Raw genomic sequence first — 24,877 nt, forward strand, 5'->3', positions numbered from 1 at the left:
GTTGGGACAAAGGACACACTTGACACTGTTCTATTGACATGGTTTTTCTCTTGTCGATTCATGGGGCCCTGCACACCGGGGGCAGCAGGGTTGATTGCTGCAGTTTTGAGCCAGATGTTCGAAAGACTAGCACATGAAGTACCTTTTTGGGATTTTTTTGAACGTCGTTACTTTGAGGTGAGTGTACTCAACATAGATTCTTTGCAGGATAACCCTGTCACGTGATGATGCATCTGCAAAAATAAGCCGAACAGCAATTATCAGGTTGAAACATTTTTTCAGTTTAGTAGCATATAAGCTATAAACCATTTATAATAAAACACTGTTATCTTCAAATGCGCTAAAAAGAGAAAAAAAGAATAGTTTAAAGTTGTAGATATTTAACCCCAGGTTGAAATTATTATTTATTTATTTTTTAAATTACTACTAAATAAGCTAAAAAAAAAGGTTTATACTAAAATGCTTTTATCTCTAAATATGCTAAAAGAGACAAAGAAAATCGTTTGAAGTTGTAGGAATTTAATCCACATGGAATTATCAGGTTTAAAATATTTTTCACTTTAATGTTGTATAAGCTAAAAGAACATCTATGGTAAAACACTTTTATCTTTAAGGGGGGGGGGGTGTTTAAAGCTGTATACATTTAACCCCCATACAATGACCAGGTTGATGTTACTTTTTTAAATTAGTAGTATACAAGCTAAAACTGGTTTATAATAAAACACTTTTATCTCCAAATGTTCTAAAAAATAAAAAAAAATTGTCCTTAAGTTCATACCTTCATACTTCATAACTAAAGGGTAGATCGACAATAGAACGAGTAAATTATAGTGTAGCAATCTTTTGACAGTAAATTCCAGGAAACTCCCCTTCTAAGGTTTGATTTGCAGCAAGTAGGCAAAGTCGTGTGATTTCTGACTCAAGAAGGACAACAGCAAAAGTAGCAGAAGATATGAATGAGGTACAGTACCCCACTGGAATATTTACTTACCCAAGGTTGGAGTCTTATTTGAGTTTGTATTTTACTCTTCCGAAACATTTCCCTCCCGACCTCCGCACTTGTTAGAGCAGTAGAACTATACAGAATAAGGTATTTTTTTTAACAATTAAACAATTAATTTTTGTTCGTTATGATTGCAAAAAGTTTCAAGTTTTTAAAAATTCCTTCTATTTCAAAATCAAAATATTTTTTTTTAAATCAAATGTTTATCAAAGTATCAAAATTGGTATCAAAGTTAAAAAAATGGGTTTGTGTCAACCTCAGGGTTCTTATTATCTGATGTTTGAACTATTTTTAACAAAATGGCTATCTCAAAATTTTTGTCGTATGTGTTTGAGGAAAGAAGGACGTGGGGGGGGGGGGGCTAATTGCCTTTTGATCTCTTTTGCCTCTTTAAAAGTGAACTAGAACTTTCTATTTTCAATCAAATGAGCTCTTTCTGAAGTTTATATGATCATCCCTTCTATAAGAACCATATATATCCCCAGAGTATAACTTACAACTCATGTCCCTGGGTCCTGGGAGGTTATGTCAACCCCGGAGTTTTTATATCTGATGTTTGAACTATTTTTAACAAAATGGTCACCTCAAATTTTTATCGAATGGGTTTATCCATCCAATAAACCCAAAGGTGTGGAAGGCGGGAGGGGCTAGATGCCCTCCGATCTTTTTTTATTCTGATAAAATGAACTAGAACTTTTAATTTCCATTCAAATGAGCCCTCTCGGAAGTTTATAAGAGCATCCCTTTCATAAGAACCATATACGGCCCCAGGACATAGCTTACAATTCCGGGCCATGGGGGGTTGGATCAACACCAGAGTGTTGTTTATTTGACTGTAGAACTATTTAAAAAAAATGTTCCTCTCAAAACGTGTATCGGATGGGTTTGGGGAAAAAAGGGCGTGGTGGGCTAGGGGCCCTCCGATCTCTTTTTACTCTAAATTAAACTAGAACTTCCAATTTCCAATCAAATGAGCCCTCATTGAGGTTTGTACGAGCATCCCTTTCATTAGAACCATATAGGCCCCCAGGGCATAACTTGCAACGCCTTCCCCCGGGCCCTGGGGGGTTGTGTCGACACCGGAGTTTTTTTTTATCTGACCTTTGAACTAGTTTTAACAAAATAGCAATCTCAAATTTTTATCGGATGCATTTGGGAGAAAAGGGGCGTTGGGAGGGGTAGTAGTTGCCTTTTGATCTCTTTTGACTCTTAAAAACTGAATTAGAACTTTCAATTTCCAATCAAATGAGCCCTCTCTGAAGTTTATACGAGCAGCCCTTCCACAACAACTATATATTCCCCCCAAGCATAACTTACAACGCCTACGCCTTGCCCTGAAGGATTGTGTCGACCCCGGAGTTTACGTTATATGATCTTTAAGCCATTTTGTAAAAATGGCTCTCTCGAAGATCTTATTGGATGGGGTTGAGGAGAATAGGGCGTGGAGAGGGGGGCTGGTTGCCCTCCGATCTCTTTTGATTCTTAAAAAGTGAACGAGAACTTTCAATTTCCAATCATATGAGCCCTCTCCGAAGTTTACACGAGCATCCCTTCCATAAGAACTATATATACCCCCAGAGCAATACTTGCAACGCCTCCCTCCGGGCCCTGGGGGGGTTGTGTCGACCTAGGAATTTTCATTATATGATCTCTGAACTATTTTTAAAAAAATGGCTATCTCAAAGTTCTTATGGGATGGGTTTGAGGAAAAAAGGCATGCAGGGGGGGGGGGGGCCTTGTGCCCTCCGATATCTTTTGACTCTTTAAAAGTGAACTAGACCTTTCAATTTCTAATCAAATAAGGCCTCTATGAAGTTTATACCAGCATTCCTTCTATAAGAACCATATATGCCCCCAGAGCAATAATTACGTCTACCCCCGGCCTTAGGCGGTTGTCAAATGAGTTTTTCTTATCTGATCTTTGAACTATTTTTAACGAAATGGCCATACTTAAAGGAGTTTTTGTTATATGATCTTTGAACTATTTTTAACAAAATGGCCTCCTCAAATTTTTTATCAGATGTATTTGGGCAAAAGGGCTTGGGGGGGGGGGCTATTTGCCGTCCGATTACTTTTTACTCTTAAAATGGCACTAGAACTCTCGATTTCCAATCGAATGAGCCCCTTTGAAGTTTATACGACGACCCCTTCTATATGAAGTGCCTCTGGGAAAAAAATAAACGGAGTGTGGGGGGAGATTAGTTGCCCTCCGATCACTTTCGATTCTTAAAAAGTGAATTACAACTTTCAATTTCCAATCAAATGAGCCCTCTATGAAGTTTATACGAGCATCCCTTCCATAACAACCATATATGCCCCCGGGGAATAACTTACAACGTCTTCCCCTGGCCCTGGGGGGCTGTGTCGACATCGGAGTTTTTGTTGGAGTTTCTGAACTATTTTTACCTAAATTTCTATCTCAAAATTTTATCTGATACATTTAGGGCGTGAAAGGGGGGGGGGCTAGTTGCCGATCTCTTTTGACTCTTAAAAAGTGAACAAGAACTTCCAATTTACGATCATATGAGCCCTCTCCGAATCTTATACGAGCATCCCTTCCATAAGAACTATATATGCCCCCAGAGCGTTACTAACAACGCCTGCCTCCAGGCCCCTGGGGGGGGTTTCTTCGACACAGGAGGTTTTTTTTATCTGACCTTTGAACTATTTTTAATGAAATAGATATTTTTAATATTTTATTGGATGGGCTCCCGGAAAAAATGGTGTGTGTGGGGGGGGGGGGTAGTTGCCCTCAGATATCGTTTGACCCTTAAAAAAGTGAACTAGAACTTTCAATTTCCAATAAAATGAGCCCTCTCTGAAATGACCCTCTCTGAAATGAGCCTTCGTTTATACGAGCATCCCTTTCATAAGAACCATGTACGCCCCCAGGACAACACTTACAATGCCTACTCCCCGGGCCCTGGGGGGTTGTGTTGCCAGCGGAGTTTTTGTTATCTAATTTTTGAACAATTTTTAAAAAACTGGCTATCTCGGAATTTGTAGTGGATGGGTTTGGGGAAAAAAAGGGCGTGGGGGGGCTAGTTGCCCTTAAATCCCTTGACTCTTAAAAAGTGAACCAGAAGTTTCAGTTTCCAATCACTTGAGATCTCTATGAAGTTTATACGAGCATCCCTTTCATAAGAACCATACATGCCTTTTAGGGCATAACTTTGAACGCCTTCCCCCGGGCCCTGGGTTGTTGTATTGACATCGGAGTTTTTCTTATCCGACCTTTGAATTATTTTTAACAAAATGTCTATCTCAAAATTTTCATCAGATGGGTTTGGAAGAAGAAGGCCTTGGGGGGGGGGGATAGTTGCCCTGGGATCTCTTTTGACTATTAAAAAGTGAACTCGAACTTTCAATTTTCAATCAAATGAGCCATCTCTGAAGTTTATACGAGCACCCCTTCCATAAGAGCCATATATTCCCCCAGGGCATAACTTACAGTGGCCAGTGCCAGCCTTCGGGCCCTGGGGAGCTGTATCGACCCCGGAGTTTTTGTTATATGGTCTTTTAACTATTTAAAAAAAATGGCTATCTCAAAGTTCTTATCGGATAGGTTGAGGAAAAAAGGGCGTGGAGGGGAGAGGCGCTAGGTGCCCTCAAATCTCTTTTGACTCGTAAAAAGTGAACTCAAACTTTCAATTTCCAATCAAATGAGCCCTCTTTGAATTTTATACAAGCCTTCCTTCCATAAGAACCATATATGCCCACAGGGCATAAATTACAACGCCTGCCCCCGGGACCTGGGGGTTGGGTCAACACCGGAGTTTTGTTATATGATATTTGAGCTATTTTTAACAAAATAGCTGTCTCAAAACTTTTATCAGATGTATTTGGGAAAAAAGGGCGTGGGGGGGGGGGCTGGTTACCCTCCAATATCTTTTGATGCTTAAAAAGTGAACTAGAACTTTCAATTTTCAATCAAATAACCATATAACCATATCTGAAGTTTAAACGAGCACTCCTTCTATAAGAACCATATATACCCCCAGGGCATAACTTATAACCCTTGCCCTGAAGACTGTGGGGGAGTGTCCTGCTCAAATGTATAAATTCCAAAACTCTCAACTACGTTGAACAAAACTGATATATTAAAACGGGGATTGGTTATGTGTGGGGAAGCGGTGGGCATGGGAGGCGTTTTAGTTGCCTTCCAACCCCTTTTGAGCATTTAAAAGGGCACTACCCATTTAAATTTCCAATCGAAAAAAAGCCCTTTTTGAATTTTCTACGACAAAGCTATCTATAAAAACCTTATGTGCCCACAGGGCATAACTTACAGCCCTTGCCCTGAGGAATATGGGGGGTTGTCTTCCTCAAAGACCTAATTTCCAGAATTGTCAACTACGTAAAAGAAAATGGCTCTCTAAAATTTTGATTTGATGTGTTTGGGGAAAAGATGGGCGTGAGAGGAGGGTTAGTTGCCCTCCAATCACTTTCAACTATTAAAAAGGGCACTAGCCCTTTGAATTTCCAATCGAATGACCCGTTTTTGAAGTTTCTATGACAAAGCATTCTATAAAAACCTTATATGCCCCCAGGGCATAACTTACTACCCTTGCCCTGAGGGCTATGGGGGGAGTGTCCTCCTCAAAAACATAATTCTTATTTGAAAATCAACTACGTAGAACAAAATGGCTGCTCAAAATTTTGATTGGATATGTTTGGGGAAATGGTTGGCGTGGAAGGGGTGTTAGTTGCCTTCCAATCGCTTTTGAAAAAAGAGGCAACGCTGTAGCGTTGCCTCTGATATGGGGCCTATGTGTGATTAAATAAAAAAAAACAAGTTTTTTTAACTGAAAGTAAGGAGCGACATTAAAACTTAAAACGAACAGAAATTATTCCGTATATGAAAGGGGCTGTCGCCTCCTCAACGCCTCGCTCTTTACTATAAAGTTTTTTATTGTTTAAAAAAAATAGAGTTGTGAGAAAGTCAAACTTTAGCGTAAAGAGTACGGCGTTGAGGAGGGGACAGCCCCTTTCATATACGGAATAATTTCTGTTCTTTTTAAGTTTTAATGCCGCTCCTTAATTTCAGTTTTAAAAAAGCTGTTTTTTTTATTTAATTTTTGAACGTTTTTGAATAAATACAGGTTTTGATCTTGGCTCACATTACATGAATAACTAAAACAAAATCTTCATATTAATTTACTTTTATTTGTTTAAATGGCTTTCTCGAAACTTGTTTCATTTTATTTACGAACGTTTTTATTAGTAATAAATATACGTAACTTACGAATTAACTTACGTAACGAACTTCTATATTCATATATTTTTAAAACGTATATTAGGGGGTTCGCCCCCTAGTCAATACTTTGCTCTTTAAGCGAAATTTCAAATTTTGTTCCAATTCTTTAAAAATGACTGCTTAATCGCAAATGCCGTTGATTATAATAAATTGCTCTTATGAAAGTACTAAAAAATCTCTGGCTTAAAGAGTGAGGTATTGACTAGGGGGTGAACCCAATCATATATGTAATATTTTCTGTTCGTTTACAGTTTTGATGTTGCTGCTGTTGCAGTTGAAAAACTTGTGTTTTTATATTTAATTTCTGATCTTTTTTTAAATAATGCTGGGAAGTCCGGCGTCCCCTTCATAGCAGTGTCCCTTCCCCCATGAAAATTTCCTTCATGGAAAGATCCTCCTACATAACCCCCGACCCAATGCACGTACGCAGGAATTTGTTTCGGGGGGGGGGGCAATTTGTTTCGGGGGGGGGGTGTGCCAAATCCTTCAAACCCATTATTCTGTGAGAAAAATCATAAAATTATGGGAAAATGAAAAAAATCGTGAGATTTCGGGGGGAGGGCTGGGCCTGGAGGCCCCCCCTGCGTTTGTCCCTGCCCGACCCCCCCCCCCACTACCAGGAAAAATCTCCCCTGAAAACGTCTTTACTGTATACGTCCCAATAACCAAGACTATATGTTAACATTGGGTAAAGTTCATAACTTTCAGCCCTCCCCCCGGGGACTTCGGAGGATTAAGTCATCTTAAAAGACATACTTATCATATTGCTGAAAATTCCAAACAAATTGGTGGTTTCAAAATTTTGATCAGGTGACTTTGGGAAAAAAAGAGCATAGGAGGGAGCCCTATTTGCCGTCTATTTTTTTTGGTCACCTAAAAATGGCACTATGACTTGTATACTCCGTTCAGGTGAGTTCTCTCACGATATTCTAGGACCACTGGGTCGATACGGTCACCCCTGGGAAAAAAAACAAAAAAATAAAAAACAAATAAACACGCATCCGTGATCTTTCTTCTGGCAAAAAAATGGAAAATTCCACATTTTTGTAGATAGGAGCTTAAAAACTCTGCATTAGAGTTCTCTGATACTCTGAATATGATGGTGTGATTTTCATTCAGTTTCTATAATTTTTAGGGGGTCTTTCCCCCTTTTGTCGAAAATCAGCTAAATTTTCCCAGGCGCGTAACTTTTGATAGGTAATATTAAACTTGATGAAACTTATATATTTGAAATCAGCATTGGAATCTGATTCTTTTTCTGTATCTATTCGTATTATAATTCCGTTTTTTAGAGTTTCGGTTACCATTGAGCCGGGTCGCTCCTTACTTACAGTTCGTTACCACGAACTGTTTGATCGCATAGGGGACGTAGTTATTATTATATTTTTTTTTTCACTAATCAACTTGGATTACAAAATTATACATTATCAGATATCTATCCAATGCAATTAGACCTATATATAAGCCCATGCAGAATAATTAACAAAAAAAACACAATAAGATACAACTACTTTTGGAAGGCACCTCCACAAACTACCACATAAAACATAACATTTTCCTATTAATTTCTTTCACCTGTCCCAATCATCAACTAAAAAGAGAGACAAAGGGAGTAAACAAGAAAAATTATTGAAAATCATACCTGGGTAACTCTGGTACTTTCATTCCCTAATATTATGAACACTTTATATACTATATTCATCCGAACTTTCATATTTTCTATTTACACCCAATGCATCAAATTCCACTCAGTTAATTGATAATGCATGAAGAATAACTAAAAACGACAGCAAAAAATAACTTCCTTCATTTGACATCTTAAGAAACAACTACACAAAATACAGTATTCTTGTCGAAATATAACTCCCACCCTGATCAACAACTAAAAGAGAGACGAAGGGAACAAGAGAATTATCAACAATCAAATCTTGCACATTCTGGTACAATTATCAATATCATACACCCTTGTATACACTACTTTCATCAAACTTTTGTATTTCACATTTACACTCAAATGCAATTAATTCAACTCGGTAGTGAAATCAAGAAAATTCACTATGTAGTGTTTAACATGTTGAATGTATGTAAAGTTGTGGGGTTTCCCACTTTCAAGATGGTGCACAGAAGATGCAGAAAGAGGTAAAGTTAAAGAGGTACGAGGTAAAGAGGTAGAATACTGCAGTAGAATATTTGTTTTTAAAAACTTATCTTTTTTTAATATTTACAGTTAAATGAAGGCAGAAATTACGTACAGCTTGAGGAGGTGTCAGAGAAGCAAGCTGCACTTGACATGTTTAGACATGTTCAAAAAATATTTTTCACAACCAAGGAACGTGCATTGCAGATGTTGTCTTTTGTGCGAGAGTTGCAGCAAGACTTAAAGAGAGCGTCGGAATTTCAACTTTCTCGACCTCCAAAAGAAGTCATTAAAAAACTGCTTGATACTGGCCATGTCAGAGTGGAAACAAATATTTCTGCTCAGTTTCGTCTCTATGTACCAGGTAATCTTTATCATTATGCCAGGAACACCCACAAGGGGGGGGGGTCAAGAAGGAGTAGCTATTTTACCCCCTTGAAGACCAAAAAGTACACGGAGAAAACGTTGTTACATTTTGTAACATCCTAAATAATGCATTACTGTTGTACATTATTTTTTTTTACTTTTAACCTTTACCTCGGGAATGGCTTCTGTAACTGTTCATATAAGATTATTTTTATTAATAAAATAGTTTTCACAGGCAAATGGTTTCATTTATTGAAATGATTTATATTCAGTTGCAGATCAAGGGACACAGTTTTCATCCTTTGTTCCTTTCCTCCCTAAGCTCAAACTCCTTCGAAGCAAGTTCCAAATGCTCTGGTTACTGAGAAGGCCGATTTTTGAAGTGATAAAAAATAAATAAATTATTCAGATGTGAAAACCTTATTGTCACCCCCACCTCACCTTGTTCAAATTTACTTCCTCTTGTATAAAATTTGAAGAAATATATATGCAGCTGCAGATCGAGGGACACAGTTTGCATCCTTTGTTCCTTTCCTCTCTAAGCTCAAGCCCTTTCGAAGCAAGTTCTAAATGCTCTGGTTCCTGAGAAGGCCGATTTTTGAAGTGATAAATAAATTATTATGAATAAATTATTCAGATGTGAAAACCTTATTGTTGCCCCCCCACCCTTTTGAAATTTACTCCCTCTTATATAAAATTTGAAGAAATATTTACAGTTGCAGATCGAGGGACACAGTTTTTATCCTTTGTTCCTCTCCTTCCTAAGCTCAAACTCCTTCGAAGCAAGGTCCAAGTGCTCTGGTTACTGAGAAGGCCATTTTTTTAAGTGATAAAAAATGAATAAATTATTCAAACGTGAAAACCTTATTGCCACCCCCCCCCCCACCACCTATTTCAAATTTACTTCCTTTTGTATAAAATTTGAAGAAATATATTCAGTTGGAGATCGAGAGACACAGTTTGCATCCTTTGCTCCTTTTCTCTCTAAGCTCAAACCCTTTCGAAGCAAGGTCTAAATGCTCTGGTCACTGAGAAGGCCGATTTTTGAAATGAAAAAAAATAAATAAATTATTCAGATGTGAAAGCCTTATTGCCCCCCCACCTTGTTCGAATTTACTTCCTCTTCCTCTTGTATAAAATTTGAAGAAATATATTCAGTTGCAGATCGAGGGAGACAGTTTTCATCCTTTGTTCATTTCCTCTCTAAGCTGAACCCCTTTCGAATCAAGTTCTAAATGCTCTGGTTACTGAGAAGGCCGATTTTTTAAGTGATAAAAAATGAATAAATTATTCAAACGTGAAAACCTTATTGCCACCCCCCCCCCCACCACCTATTTCAAATTTACTTCCTTTTGTATAAAATTTGAAGAAATATATTCAGTTGGAGATCGAGAGACACAGTTTGCATCCTTTGTTCCTTTTCTCTCTAAGCTCAAACCCTTTCGAAGCAAGGTCTAAATGCTCTGGTTACTGAGAAGGCCGATTTTTTAAATGATAAAAAATAAATAAATTATTCAGATGTGAAAACCTTATTGCCCCCCCCCCACCTTGTTCGAATTTACTTCCTCTTCCTCTTGTATAAAATTTGAAGAAATATATTCAGTTGCAGATCGAGGGAGACAGTTTTCATCCTTTGTTCATTTCCTCTCTAAGCTGAACCCCTTTCGAATCAAGTTCTAAATGCTCTGGTTACTGAGAAGGCCGATTTTTTAAGTGATAAAAAATGAATAAATTATTCAGACTGTGAAAACCTTATTGTCACCCCCCCCCCCCCCACCACCACCTTGTTCAAATTCACTTTCTCTTGTATAAAATTTGAAGAAATATATTCAGTTGCAGATCGAGGGACACAGTTTTCACCCTTTGTTCCTTTCCTCTCTAAGATCAAACCCTTTCGAAGCAAGGTCTAAATGCTCTGGTTACTGAGAAGGCCGATTTTCTAAGTGATAAAAAAATGAATAAATTATTCAGATGTGAAAACCTTATTGTCACCCCCACCCCACCTTGTTCAAATTTACTTCCTCTTGTATAAAATTTGAAGAAATGTATATGCAGTTGCTGATCGAGGGACACAGTTTGCATCCTTTGTTCCCTTTCTCTCTAAGGTCAAACCCTTTCGAAGCAAGGTCTAAATGCTCTGGTTACTGAGAAGGTCGATTTTTGAACTGATAAAAAATTGATAAAGTATACAGATGTAAAACCTGATTGTCATCCCCATGCCTTGTTCAAATTTACTTCCTCTTATATAAAATTTGAAGAAATATATTCAGTTGCAGATCGAGGGACACAGTTTTCATCCTTTGCTCCTTTTCTCTCTAAGCTCAAACCCTTTCCAAGCAAGGTCTAAATGCTCTAGTTACTGAGGAGGCCGATTTTTTAAATGATAAAAAATGAATAAATTATCTTATTTTCATCCCTTCCCCCCCTCCACCATGTTCAAATTTACTTCCTCTTATATAAAATTTAAAGAAACATATTCAGTTGCAGATCGAGTGGCACAGTTTTCATCCGTTGTTCCTTTCCTCTCTGAGCTCAAACCCTTTCGAAGCAAGGTCTAAATGCTCTAGTTACTGAGAAGGTCGATTTTTGAACTGATAAAAAATTGATAAAGTATACAGATGTAAAACCTGATTGTCATCCCCATGCCTTGTTCAAATTTACTTCCTCTTATATAAAATTTAAAGAAACATATTCAGTTGCAGATCGAGTGGCACAGTTTTCATCCTTTGCTCCTTTTCTCTCTAAGCTCAAACCCTTTCCAAGCAAGGTCTAAATGCTCTAGTTACTGAGGAGGCCGATTTTTTAAATGATAAAAAATGAATAAATTATCTTATTTTCATCCCTTCCCCCCCTCCACCATGTTCAAATTTACTTCCTCTTATATAAAATTTAAAGAAACATATTCAGTTGCAGATCGAGTGGCACAGTTTTCATCCGTTGTTCCTTTCCTCTCTGAGCTCAAACCCTTTCGAAGCAAGGTCTAAATGCTCTGGTTACTGAGAAGGCCGATTTTTGAAGTGATAAAAAATTAATAAATTATTCAGATGTGAAAACCTTATTGTCACCCCCCCCCCTACCTTGTTCAAATTTATTTCCTCTCGTATAAAATTTCAAGAAATCTATTCAGTTGCACATCGAGGGACAAAATTCCCAAAATCAGAAGTCACATGGATAACTACAGTTCCTAAATGGTTTTCAAACCTCCTCTCTATCTGTGATGCTCAATACCCTAAAAACGACTCTTATGTTGCCCTCTCAAGATATAGGCTATTTTTCGTTTGTTTATTTCAGGCTGTGTTAGATGTCTCAACAGATACATCATGCGATTAATAAATTTGGAATGCTTCTGGGATGAAAGACAAAGCCCAACTGAATCAACAAACGAAGACGGATACCTTATTGTCCTGAATGCAGGAAATCAGGAAGTGCGACGAGACAGAGGAGAAGCTGTTGTTATTGAATCTCGAAAAGAGCATCTCAACATTGAAGAGGTTCAGTGCGAAGGTCTGTTCCTGATTACTGACTCTGCACAAGACTTGCCAATAAAGAGGAGGTCGTTCCAGAAGCTGATGGGGGATTCAATCTCCCTTGTTGAGGAAGCGAGACCGGCCCATCCTGCAGTTGCTGAGTATTTGCATCAGCTTAAAGTAAGAACAGATTCTTTGGCTGTTATAATTCAAATGGCACTAAGTTTTAAATATGAACATTACAGGGGGGGAAGTAAAAAAGTGGAAAATAGGTTTTTTCTCGTCTGAAAACGTGGAATATTACAGGAAATGGGGCGGGTTTTTTTCGGGAGATGCCAGACCTGAACACATCCTCCCCCGTCCTGTACCTGCCTGTCTGAGTTATTCAGCTGTGAGTAGTGAGAGTTATTTAAAGGGAGATTTTAAAAGTATTTGAAACTCCGCTGAACAATTTTATTCTCAAAAGACATATTTTCTAAGTATTTTTGCAAGTAACAGAAGGAAACAACATGTTTTCAAAAACTGAAAACCTTCAAGCGTCTTTTGAACAAAATCAAATGCTCGGAAATAGAATTAGCTTATCGATCCCCCCACCCCCACAAGAAAAAAAACCTGAAAACCTCTATATACTTCTCAATAACCAATACTATAAGATAAGATAACGTGTATTTCAAGCCAAAATATGGCCATGTACACAAAGAACCTACAAGCTTAAAGAATTACAACACTTGTCAATACTATATGTAAACATCGGGCAAAGCTCATAACTCACAGTCCTTCCCCCGGGGATAGTGGGGGATTAAGTCATCCTCAAAGACATAGTTATTAGATTTTTCGATTATGCTGAACAAAATGACTATCTTAAAATTTCGATCGGGTGACTTTGGGAAAAAAAAATGAGCATGGAAGGGGGCCTAGTTTCCCCCCAATTTCTTTTTTCTCTTAAAAAGGACAATAGAATTTTTAATTTACGTTCGAATGGACCTTCTCGCGATATTCTAGCACCACTGGTTCGATACGATCGCCCCTGGCAAAAAACAAAACAAACAAACTACAAATAAACACGCATCGTTGATCTTTCTTCTGGCAAAAAATACAAAATTCCACATGTTTGCAGATAGGAGCTTGAAACCTCTAAAGCAGGATTCTCTGATACGCTGAATCTAATGGTGTGATTTTCATTAAGATTTTATTACTTTTAGGGGTGTTTTCCCCTTTTTTCGGAAAGAAGGCAAATTTTATTACGCTCTTAACTTTTGATGGGAAATGCTAAACTTGATGAAACTTATATATTTGAAATCAGCATAAAAATTCGATTCCTTTGATGTATCTATTGGTTTCAAAATTCCGTTTTTTAGAGTTTCGGTTACTATTGAGCCGGGTCGCTCCTTACTTACAGTTCTTTACCACGAACTGTTTGATATAGTTTTTATTTTGTGTTCTGTGGTTTTATTCCCTTTTTTAGGGTATGTCACTGCATCAAGTTGGAGTCAAACAAGCACCTAAACTTAAAATTTTTACAACTGTTATTTGTTATGATTTATGCACGAAAACCAAAATAAGCAAAGAATCTTTTGTTTGAATATTCTCGACAGTTAGACTTTTTTACGGACTTAGCCATATTGGCCTCTGAATTCTTCAGTAGTCAATATACTAGGAATAAAATCTTCTTCTGTCTATATATATATTTTTCGAGGTCCAGAGTTGTGGCCACCCTGAATCCTAAAAAGAATCTACTCCTTCCCTTTCCCTCGACCTATCCCTTCCTTCCCTGTCTCTTTTCGTACCAGGTTTGTTTTTTATCTCCTTACCACTTATTTAATTTCGACAGCAGTCAATCTTTTTTCTTCACTCTGCGATTCCGCCTGTCTATTCCATTCCCCTTCAATCCCTTTTCCTGTGCAGACTATGTAAACACGTTCTTAGCATTTTTTTTTTCAATGACTGGTTTCTTTTTTTGTTCTGTAGGCCATGACATTAGATGTGAGTCAGCATGTTATAGGAGCTATTGAGGAGGTGGAAAAGAAATACTCAGAATTTGATGAAACATTCATGGGAGAGCCGGAGCATGGAGCAATTTTATCAAGAGGCAGAGAAACACTTAATCAGTGCTACAAGTTTGGTTTTGAGGTAAGCATTCTACGGGTTTTTATTACTTAATTAAAAAGTGTTTTCAAATGAATGTAAATAATGCCGTTAAACCTTAAATGGATAGGAATCATCATTTACATTGGGGGAGGGCAGCTGCCTCCCACTCTTTATGCTTAAATTTCTACATATTACGGATACTAATTACACTCAACATATTGTATAAGCTCTACTCTAGCGTAGAGCATGAGCTCAAGGAAAGGGGGGTGGCCTTCTGAATATATAGGATATATAGGACTAAATAGCTAGTTTTGAAAGGTGCTCTCCATCATGGTAAGCTGAATTTAACGTATAAGTTATTTAAGTGTCTGTTAAGTAAGATGCTGCTAGAGGCTGATCTCTTACCTTTTAAACACTTATATTACATTACATGGAACATATCCCACTTAAACATACAAAAAGACTGTTAAAAAAATGGAATCCTGGAACAAACGCAGGGGAGGGGCCTTCAACCTGTATCTTCTTACTCTAGACGTCTACGATTTTTTATATAATTTTAAATATATTTCAATCAATTAACATGTAGTTTGCGCTTTTCCAAAGCTGTGCCCACGTCGAAACTCCCCTCCCATAACAAATACCTGCGTACCTACCTGATGGCATCCGGATTTTATTCTTGCACCAATGAAGTAAGACAATTTTGAGCTAGTCTTAATTTTTTATTTTGAGCTATTTTTAATCTTTGATTTTGAGCTAGTTTTAATTTTTGATTTTGAGCTAATCTTAATTTTTTATTTTGAGCTAGTTTTAATTTTTGATTTTGAACTAGTTTTAATTTTTGATTTTGAGCTAGTTTTAATTTTGAGTTAGTTTTAATTTTTGATTTTGAGCTAGTTTTAATTTTTGATTTTAAGCTATTTTCAATTTTTTATTTTGAGCTAGTCTTAATTTTCTATTTTGAGCTAGTCTTAGTTTTTTATTTTGAGCTAGTTTTAATTTTGAGCTAGTCTTATCGTAAGACTCTTAAATTAACTTTTCTTGGTTGTATATATTCAAAGAATTTGGCAAGTTTATTTTCGAAAGAGCTCATCATGACGTTGATTATCGTTTTCAGATGACCTCTCAGGTTGTTATTCTTGAATGTTATTATCTCTTCTGGAGGGATGTTGTCGTAATATCTGTTGCATATTTTATGTACTTCAATAAGATCTTCTCTCAAAAATCAGTATGAGAGACTTGGGAGCGACAATTTTTTCAAACGGTCTCGGTATGATAAGTCTCTAAGTGATGGAACAAATCTAGTAGCCCTCCTTTGGATTTTTTCTATTGCATTGCTGTCTTTTTGAAAAAGTGGTCTGGTTGTTGTATGACCGTATTCAATCATTGGTCTCACTAACGATTTGAAGAGTGTAGAAAACAGTGTTGAGTCAGTCAGAGAGAAATTTCTTTGAATAATTCCAAGACTTGTGATGACTTAGAGATGATTGACTCGTAGTGCTTGGTGAAAGTCATGTCACTGTCTATTGTCACTCCCAAGTCTCGCGCTTCATCTTGTATAGGTATCTGTTGTCCTTCAAAGTAGTAGTGCCGAGAAATGTGTTTCGGGCCTAGCCGAACATGACAACTTTTCTCTGTATTCACTTCCATGCTCCATTTTTTCATCCATTCTGCTATTTTGTTTAAGTCTTTCTGTAGTATTTCTGTATCTTCAGACCTTGCTATTGCGCGAAAGATTTTCGTGTCATCTGCATAAAGCAGTATCTCTGAATATATGTTATTTGGGAGATCATTTATGTAAATATTGAATAGTAAAGGCCCCAGAACACTACCTTGAACTACTCTACTTGTGACTTTTGTCTCATTGCTGCTAAGATATCCCTCCAGTCTCACTCGCTGAGATCTTCCTTTCAGAAAGTTGAGAACCCACTTTAGAATAGTATCACCAACACCAATAGACTGTAGTTTTCGAAGAAGTTGACTTTGTAAGACTTTATCAAAGGCTTTTCTGAGATCTAAGTATAAAATATCTACCTGCATCCCGCTATCCATATTGTTTCTCCAGGCGTTTGTAGCGACAAGTAACTGGATTTCTGCTGATATTTTCTTGAGAAATCCAAACTGTGCGGGTGAAATGAGGCTTCTTTCGAGTAGATACTGTAATATATTATCGTGGAGTAAAGATTCTTGTATTTTGTATGTGATACAGGTTAAAATGATAGATCTGTACTTACTTGATCTGATTTGCTTCCTCTTTTGAAGAGGGGTATCACCATTGCTTGCTTCCATGTATCAGGCAGGTTCCCTGTTTGTAGCGACTTGACAAAAATGTAGTGCAATGGTGCTGCAATTTCTTGTGCCAGTCTTTGAGCACTCTAGGATGTAGGCCATCTGGACCTTCTGATTTGTAAGGGTTTAAATTTTTTAGTTTATAGTAGACCATTTGTATTGTCAGTTTTATTTCTTCAAATTTGCCTGCGACTAGTGGCTGACATTCCTTTTGAATTTCATCCTTGTCGCTCTCTGTTGTGAAAGCTGTGGAAAACTGCTAATTTAGAAGGTTGGCTTTAGCTATTGGGTCACGGATTGTTAAATTTGTTGCTGAGTTTCTAAGATCGGGAATAACCGGCTGTTCTTTTCTATTTGAATTTACGAAGTTCCAAAACGCCTTGGGGTTGATCTTTGAGTTTTCGGCTACTTTCCTCTCCTTTTCGCTTGCTTCTTGTCTAGCGGCTTTCCTCACTTTATTGGCGATTCTGTGATAATTTCTACGATTACTTTCGGTATCAGTCTGCTTGAGCGTCTCCCAGGCTTGCCGCTGGGTTTTTATTAGGTCAAGGATCTCTTGTTTTAGAGGCGGTCGTTTAAATATTTTGACTTTTTTTTTTTTTTTTTTTTTTTTTTTTTTTTTTGACTATTGGTACATACTTCTTTGTGAGGTTTATGATTACAGATGAAAACTTTCTGTACATGTCATCTACTAGATCTGTGTTGTTTAGTATTTCAGTCTAGTTGAAAACTTTTAGCTCCGTTCGCATGGCACCTTTTGAATACACCTACCTTTTTTTTCTCATAATTTCGCAACTTATAATAAGCTCATAGTAAATTGTAGCGTGGTCCGATTTTCCAACGGGAGGACCTATAGTAAGTTCTTTTATTAGTTCCGTATTACTGCATAAAAACTAGGTCCAGTAGTTTTGGCTTGTCGCTTCCTCGGATTCTTGTTGGTTTTTTAATAAGCTGTTCTAGGTAATTATCGTTCACTACCTTCAGAAATTCCCTCTCTGAGGGTGACCCGCTAAGCTATAGGAGGTGTGGAAGGTCCCAATCTATGTTAGGGTAATTGAAATCTCGAATGTGAGAGTTGGTTCTGTTTATCTTTGACATATAGCGTGAATATCTTTAAAGAGTACTTGGTCATTCACGGCTGTGCTATTTGGACTTCTGTATACTACAGCAAAATTTAAAATTGCTTGGTTTTGTGTTTGATATCTGAAGCCAAATAATTTCCTGTCCATTTGTTGTTGATGATACTTTCTGGACTGATAAATTGTCTAAGACATAGCAAATAATTCCCCGACCTTCTTCTTGATCTATGTTCAAGGTGTGGCTTTTGTAGCCGTTGATGGCCAACTCTGGTAAAGATATCGACAGTGTTTAGGCATAGCTTCGACCACTGCTACTATGTCTGGGTTCTTTGCTGCAATTTCTACTTTTAATTCTGATAATTTTGTTTGGTAGTAAATCAGCATTTAAATATAGTATCTTTAGTGTTTTTACTTTAGTAGCTTTTTTGTTAAGCTTGAAGGATGGTGGCATTTGTTTGGCTTTGGTTATTTTACTTCATATTTGCCGTTGCTCTTCGTTGGAGTCTTTAACTCGCCTCCAATGGCTCCATTTGATGATCGCACTGGGTGCGGGCATTCCTCTTCTGTTGTCTCTTCGCGGCGAGCATTTGTCTCTGCATGGGCTTGAGATCTGGGTTTATGTATACTTTGGTACGAGTTTCTTCATTTGATGATTTTCTTAGATTTGGAGCTGTCCTCAGGATTGTTTGCCTTTTCATCTCAAGCTCTCGGGATTTTTTTTTTAGCTTAATTAACAAAGTGCGTGTTAATTAAAAGTGCGTGTTAATTAACCCGGGCAGTTTCTAGCATCTCCTCTTCAGTGATATTTGCCCCAAGTTTGTTTTCTTGAGTCAATTTGACAACCTGTGTAGTGTCATTGACAGCAGTAGATTCAGGTAGCCCCATGACTAGAAAATTCATCTTTTTCTGTTCTTTTAGTTCCTATTCTACTTCTACCTGAATAATTGCATTTATTGTCGGCTGGAAATCGTGAGGTGAGGGTTTTTCACTCTGATTCGAAGGTGTTGCCTCATGAGGTCTATGAGGTTGAGCTTCTATTAGCTGTCGCACTTGAAGCTGTAGAAGTGCTACTTTTCGCTTGGAGCAGGAGAGGTATTCGTATTGAAACAGGAGACACTCGTTGTCTTCTCTCTTCATGATCAGCACGAGATCGGCATTTCTACCTCGGCAAGAGGCATGTTCCCACTCGTTGCAGAAAAAGCAGAGGAAAGAGGTGGCAATGTCGACATCTTGTTGACAGTAGCTGCGTTCTGTGTTGTTATCTGGGAAACTAGTGCTCAAAGGAATCTCTTTGTGCTTCGTAGGCTGGCTTACCGAGGGACCTTGGCTTTTGGTGGATTCTTCTCTCGGAGTCCCTCTAGTATTTTGGGCTTTTGGTGGGCGAGTTGCTTTATATTGGTCATTGCTAGAAGATTTGCAACTATAGCATTGCCATTGTCCTTGGAGTTTGTGAGCAGCTTCCTGATTATACGCAAGGCCTGCGCAAACAAAGTGGAGCCATTTTAGGCAGTCTAGGCACTTAATTCCTCCTTGAGCTCTTGTTAAATTTTTCTTGCAACGTGCACAGAGTTCTACCATATGTATGTTATTTATTTTGGCAAAGAGTTTATTTGCAAACCTTCAGTTTAATTTGGCAACACCGGCGTTAGAAGCTTAAAAGATTTAGCGGTAGATAAGACCCGTGGGAAGTGCAACACACGAATCACCTTATCCCAGCAGTTTAAGGATAAAAAATTCCGCTACAACTGTACGGCCTCTTAATGTTCGTTGTTGCTCACTTCTGTACAGGCTATCTGTGCAAAAATGTAACCTGAATTATATCGCCGAAAATGCGCGAAAAACGGCTAAATCAATGTGATCTGTTGTTGTACCAAAATATACCGTCTAAATTTGGCAACTATGCTGTATTTGGCAACTATGTGCCTTCACTTATTCAGAAGAAAAAGATACACAGGTGGCAACAAAGATGGTGCTATATGAAAATAGCAAAATAGATGGCGTGCCAATCTATATGAAAAAGAAGATGGCGCTGGTGAGAACACCCAGAGAGAAAGGCCTATACTAGGGATTATAGAAGGTCCCTCAAATACTACTCAATTAAAAATCTATAAATAGAGTGTAGAATTCAGTACGGAAATAACCTCAAAGTAATGCAGAAGCTTTATCCCATTAAGGGCAAAGAAGCAAACTCAGCTACAATAACTCTGTGTATAAAATCATTGCAGTACGAAGTACGGGACAAAAATCATTGCAGTACGAAGCCCCGTGAACACAAAAAAGCTGTTTTTGCTTCTGCTCCCAACCCTGTTTTGAGGTGAACTCTTACATCCGTGAAGTCCCACTCCCTTGACATTATTCCCCATGATCTTTTCCCACCCTATTTGTGGACATAGAGCTTCTGTTTCTGTTAGAGCTTCTGTACTTAGAGCTGGATCGCCAAGAAGATCGAATTTTGACACCATACGACGAAATGTCCATAAGATGTGACCTAACCATCTTATCCTTTCTTTTCTTATATTCCTGGATAGCGGTATCGAACCACATTTTTCGTACAGGTTATGGTTTGATGCTACAGATCGCTCTAAATATTGATTTCACTTGTATCCCAGACGTCCTTGTGATTCCCGTTCGGGCCATCTCCTTTATACGCTGACGGATCAGCTGTTCATAGGATGTGCGGTCATCCGCTTGCTTTAAAATTCCTGCCATAAGGAATAATGATGCTCCTTAATCTGCCAGGAAAACGACTGCCGTGCGGTCTAGCTTTGGGAAATCTAAGTTGTTGTAGTCACATTCTCTGCGAGTATTGTTGTTTCTCGTTTCAGCTGTTCTTGAAGATCTTGACTAGAGACTCTGTTGAGGTATGTTCCGGCTATACAGCGAAGGTATTTCTTTTCGGATGTCAAAATTTTATGCTCGTTCTTCGTATCACAGGCGTACAAAGCAATAGGAACAATTAAGGAATCAAAGAGTCATAGCTTTAGTTGTGTTGATAAATGTTTGTTATTCTTAAAGAGCGGGAACTACCTCTTGAAGTTAATGCTTCCTAGAGCAAGTATTCATTTTGTGTCATCAATTAACTACATGTCATCAGTGCAGTTGATATTAGTAGGTTTTATTAGGCTAAAGTTTTTTTTTTTAAGACAATTCCACTGGAAAGCATCTAGCATATCCTACTCAACAATTGCGAGAGAACACCTTGCATGTACATTTGACAACTTCATTTTTTCCTCCTTCTATACTGGTAATCGACCTTGCTAGTTGAAGATATCGACCAGATCAGTGCTCTTGGTACCTGGCATCACCTTTTCATCCTTGATAATTCCTAATGTCAGTGACTTTGCCATCTTAAATTACCAAGGACAGTGAAACGAAGGTTTGATTGTTTGAATGGGAAATGTGGGAACCGACACAACCATATATATTAAAAAAACATATCTATATATTTATAAATATATATGTAAAATATATAAATATATATTTTTAAAAATTACGAAAATTGGGCATTTTGTTTTAATGAAAAAAGACTTCCATGCGCAGTTATGCAGTTTTTATAGTAGTAGACATCAAATAAAAAGAAACTGTGAGTGAAAAAATCAGCAAAAAATAAGCTAAAAACATATGGTTCCAATCAGCTTTATAAGGTATAGCTCCCCTCTGAAGGTTTAGTCGTTTATGGGAATCAGCAGATTGTTAATGTTTAAATTCTTGTGGACAAAAAGCTTGGTTAAGTTTAACTAATTATTTTTGCTTATTTATTTTTGTGGTTTGACGTGGTAAGATTGACGAAAATGCGGTACTGCTCTAAATACTTCGAAATTTTGAAACAATCAAAAGAAAATTTTTAGAATACAGTGGATTTCAGGCATGAACGGACCCAAGATTTGTCCAATCGTCGTAAATGGTTTTTACTGTGATGTCCTTGGTAATTCAACATTAATTTTCCAACCTATTCTCACAACTCGACTCTTCAAATTTCTAAATATTCATCCATTTCGCTAACACTTTTACCTATGACACGTAAACCATCTGCAAGATCTAATTCTAGAAGTTTTTTTTACCCTCCAAAAAGGTAATATCACCTTTGCTGCGTTCCTTTGGCTCTTTTCTGTCACTGAAAACAAAGCTATCGCTTAGAATCTCTACAAAAACGAGCTTTAAGAATTTTTTGAAAGAATAATAACTGCCCTATGGCCATGAATGCATATAGATTTAAAATCGAAAAAGACGCGTGGATTTGTGTCAAAGTGAAGAAAGAAGTACATATTTCGGCAAAAACTTCCACCAAATTGTCGTCAGTGCTAAATAATGTACGAAGTATTACAAATAGAGGACTAAAATTCTAAACACAGAAAACAACAGAGTCGAATAAAGGCTTAAAATTGATAAACAGTAAACCAAAAAACTTGAAAACCAACTAAAATCAAGACGAGTCACTTTTGAACGAAAACGAAAAGGTCACCGAATCTCAACCATTATGTCGAGCATGCTTTGCAATTGTTACTTTTGACGCAACGGATAATTTGAATTTCAATAGAGATAAAGGGACATTTTTATATGCCTTGTTTATGATCAATCAAGATGAGGGTAACAACTAAAGCCTTAGTTTTGTTTTTCAGTCGTTCGTGACTAACTTGATCTCTGGAATAGGGAGGGGGAAGTGGGTGACACTACAATTCTAGTCTTTTGGACATGTAACAAAAAGTGTTGTTGGATCTAATCCAATAGTTAGTCAGAAGTAACATGTAATGTCTTAATTATGGACCCCGGGGTCCGGGATCAATTCAACTTATTTGGGGGAGGAGGAAGGGGATACCTAGGTTTCTGCCTTAAACCCATCTACCAGAAGAGAACTTCGATTCCCAACCAAATACGGTGGGAAATAAGCACCTGCTTGTTCTTTTTTAGTGTCTCAATTTGGTTTTATTTTCTTTTAGTACTGTAGAGAACTTCAGAGACTAAATATGGGCAGGTTCAGGTCCAATATTGCGGAGAATATAACTCAACTTGCCAGAAAATGGATGAGACATGCCATTGACCGATGTGAAAGAGGAAGAGGTGTACGCCCTAAGTGGGCTCATCATGGTTTGAACTTTTTAACTGTTGCTTGTGACCCCAAGCATACCCGTTATTTAAGTGACTCTGAATTTGAAGAATTTAAAAAGAATATTAGTGAATGTCTTGCGCATGTAATTGGAACATCAGATGATGGGGGCTTTGCATCTTTAGGACTACAATCACCTCAGAGAAGATCAATGTTTGCCTCAAAGGGATCTCGCTACGGTTCTGATGATCAGTCTGACGTGATGTCAACTTCTGAAACTTCATACTCAGCTGCTATAGATTCTAGTGTTCCACGTTTCGATTATGAAAAATCGATGTCAAGCTCAATGCAATCCCTGAACTCTAATGGTACAAAAGTGGTCCGTAATTGGCAAAAACACGTTGCCAAGTCGGTCAGCCAAGTAGATGACGAGCGGGATTCTTTTCTTCAAGGTACTGGAACCATCGGTAGAGTAAAAGATGTTTGTCCAATATTCAAGGTTCAGATAAAATCAAAAACTGTGAACTTCTCCTGGCAGAGAGGTGTTAAAATAGGTCAAGGAAGGTTTGGTAAAGTGTTTGTGGTAATTAACACAAAAACTGGAGAAGTGTATGCCATGAAAGAGATACCGATCTCACAAGGAGACAACAGAGCTCTGAGAAAGCTTGCCGATGAGCTGCGTATATTTGAGGGAATTAAACATAAAAATCTCGTGCGCCACTATGGTGTTGAGATTCACAAGGACGAAATGCTAATCTTTATGGAATATTGTTCAGAAGGGACCTTGGAGTCACTCATTGAGCAAATGAAGGGGCCTTTACCTGAAGTGTTGATTAGAAGGTATTCGAGACAACTGTTAGAAGCTGTTCGTGAGCTACATGAGCACGGTATTGCTCACAGGGATGTTAAGAGTGAGTCAAATTCTTTTTTGTTCCCTAATTCTCTTTCCTCCTTCACCCCTCTCTCTCGCTCTATTTGTCTTCTCTCTCCATCCCTCTTTCTCTCGTCTTTATATATCTCTGTCGCTTGCTGTTTTTATTTTGTGCTACTCTTAGAAAACTAACCGGTTTTGTAGTAATTGATGAAAAACATAATTTTTGTAGACTTGATATCTGTCAATTTCTGTTTGCGAGTATACTTTTTTCCAGGAGGGTCAAATAACTGTGTTCAAAGGGACACCAAATGTCGACTAAATGAGTATCGAATAAAAAGTTTTACTTATACCCTTAGCATTATTTTATAAACACTAATATTATTGTTTACAAAACTGGTCTACCGCTGTTGACCAGTGATAAGCAGTTTGTTATTTCATCTATACTAGAAAAGTAAACTGTCTGATTATTTGTCTGTTTGCTTTGCATTGGTAAATGAATGACACAGTTGGACTGAACCGTAGCACGTATAGCCCTTTTGGGCAGGAGAAGGTTAATACGGGATGGGAAGAATATGTGGCAGGGGTGATAAATTTGATCATAATTACTGTACTTGACTAATAAGCTAATGTAAATCACACTTACATGACAGTGTTGGGGTTTACACATTGTAGGCATTTTGGTTTTGTAACTTTGGTTTATTTAAAAATACACCCTAGTACAAGACTAATTTACGTAGTCTTTACAAAAAATAAAAACACAAACATACATTAAATCACTACTAATTGTTATACATTTCCACAAAACGAGGAATAAGGACTGGAAGTGTTAGGAAATGGTCAGTAGGGAGGGAGAGGATTTTCTTACAGGATAAGGGGAGGGTAGTTGGTGGCAGAGTTACTAAAGAATGCGCAAAAATTGGATATTTGATGCCAAAAGAAGGTAATAAACTATTATAAAGATTTCACTACAATGATGGACATTTTTGGTTTGTTCTGTAAAGAACCTAATGCAGTTAATTGAACTATATTCTGTAAACTGTGTTTAATGGAGAAAACCCACATTAAAACGTGTACCCCATGGGAAAATTTGCAATTGTCTAATTGTTCGTACTAATGGGGCATCTTTTGATGCCTCCGGCACTCCCTGTTGGTGTCTCGAGTTAGGTACCGTGCCGTGTCCACATCAGCTATGTGCCTTTAGTTAAGGTCCTATAATCTATTCTTTGACATTTTGGTTTTAATGGTAGAAAAATTTGGTGGAAAAACGAGCTTTTTT

The 24,877-nt window shown here is 37.6% G+C and overlaps 1 protein-coding gene across 1 annotated transcript in view; it reads left to right on the forward strand.

Annotated features, from left to right (window-relative positions):
* The first annotated feature begins 60 nt into the window (after positions 1-60).
* LOC148953809 (mitogen-activated protein kinase kinase kinase 4-like) overlaps positions 61-24,877 on the forward strand; it is a 47,087-nt gene continuing 22,270 nt past the window's right edge. The window contains exons 1-5 of the mRNA XM_089085913.1: positions 61-177; positions 8,488-8,761; positions 12,055-12,410; positions 14,199-14,360; positions 22,621-23,638. Coding sequence (XP_088942039.1) covers positions 61-177; positions 8,488-8,761; positions 12,055-12,410; positions 14,199-14,360; positions 22,621-23,638 — 1,927 coding nt within the window. The remainder of the gene's footprint in view (positions 178-8,487; positions 8,762-12,054; positions 12,411-14,198; positions 14,361-22,620; positions 23,639-24,877) is intronic.

This window comes from Artemia sp. Qi Xiang Cuo, chromosome 3 (assembly GCF_049724085.1).
Source record: "Artemia sp. Qi Xiang Cuo chromosome 3, ASM4972408v1, whole genome shotgun sequence".
Classification (NCBI taxonomy): Eukaryota; Metazoa; Arthropoda; class Branchiopoda; order Anostraca; family Artemiidae; genus Artemia; species Artemia sp. Qi Xiang Cuo.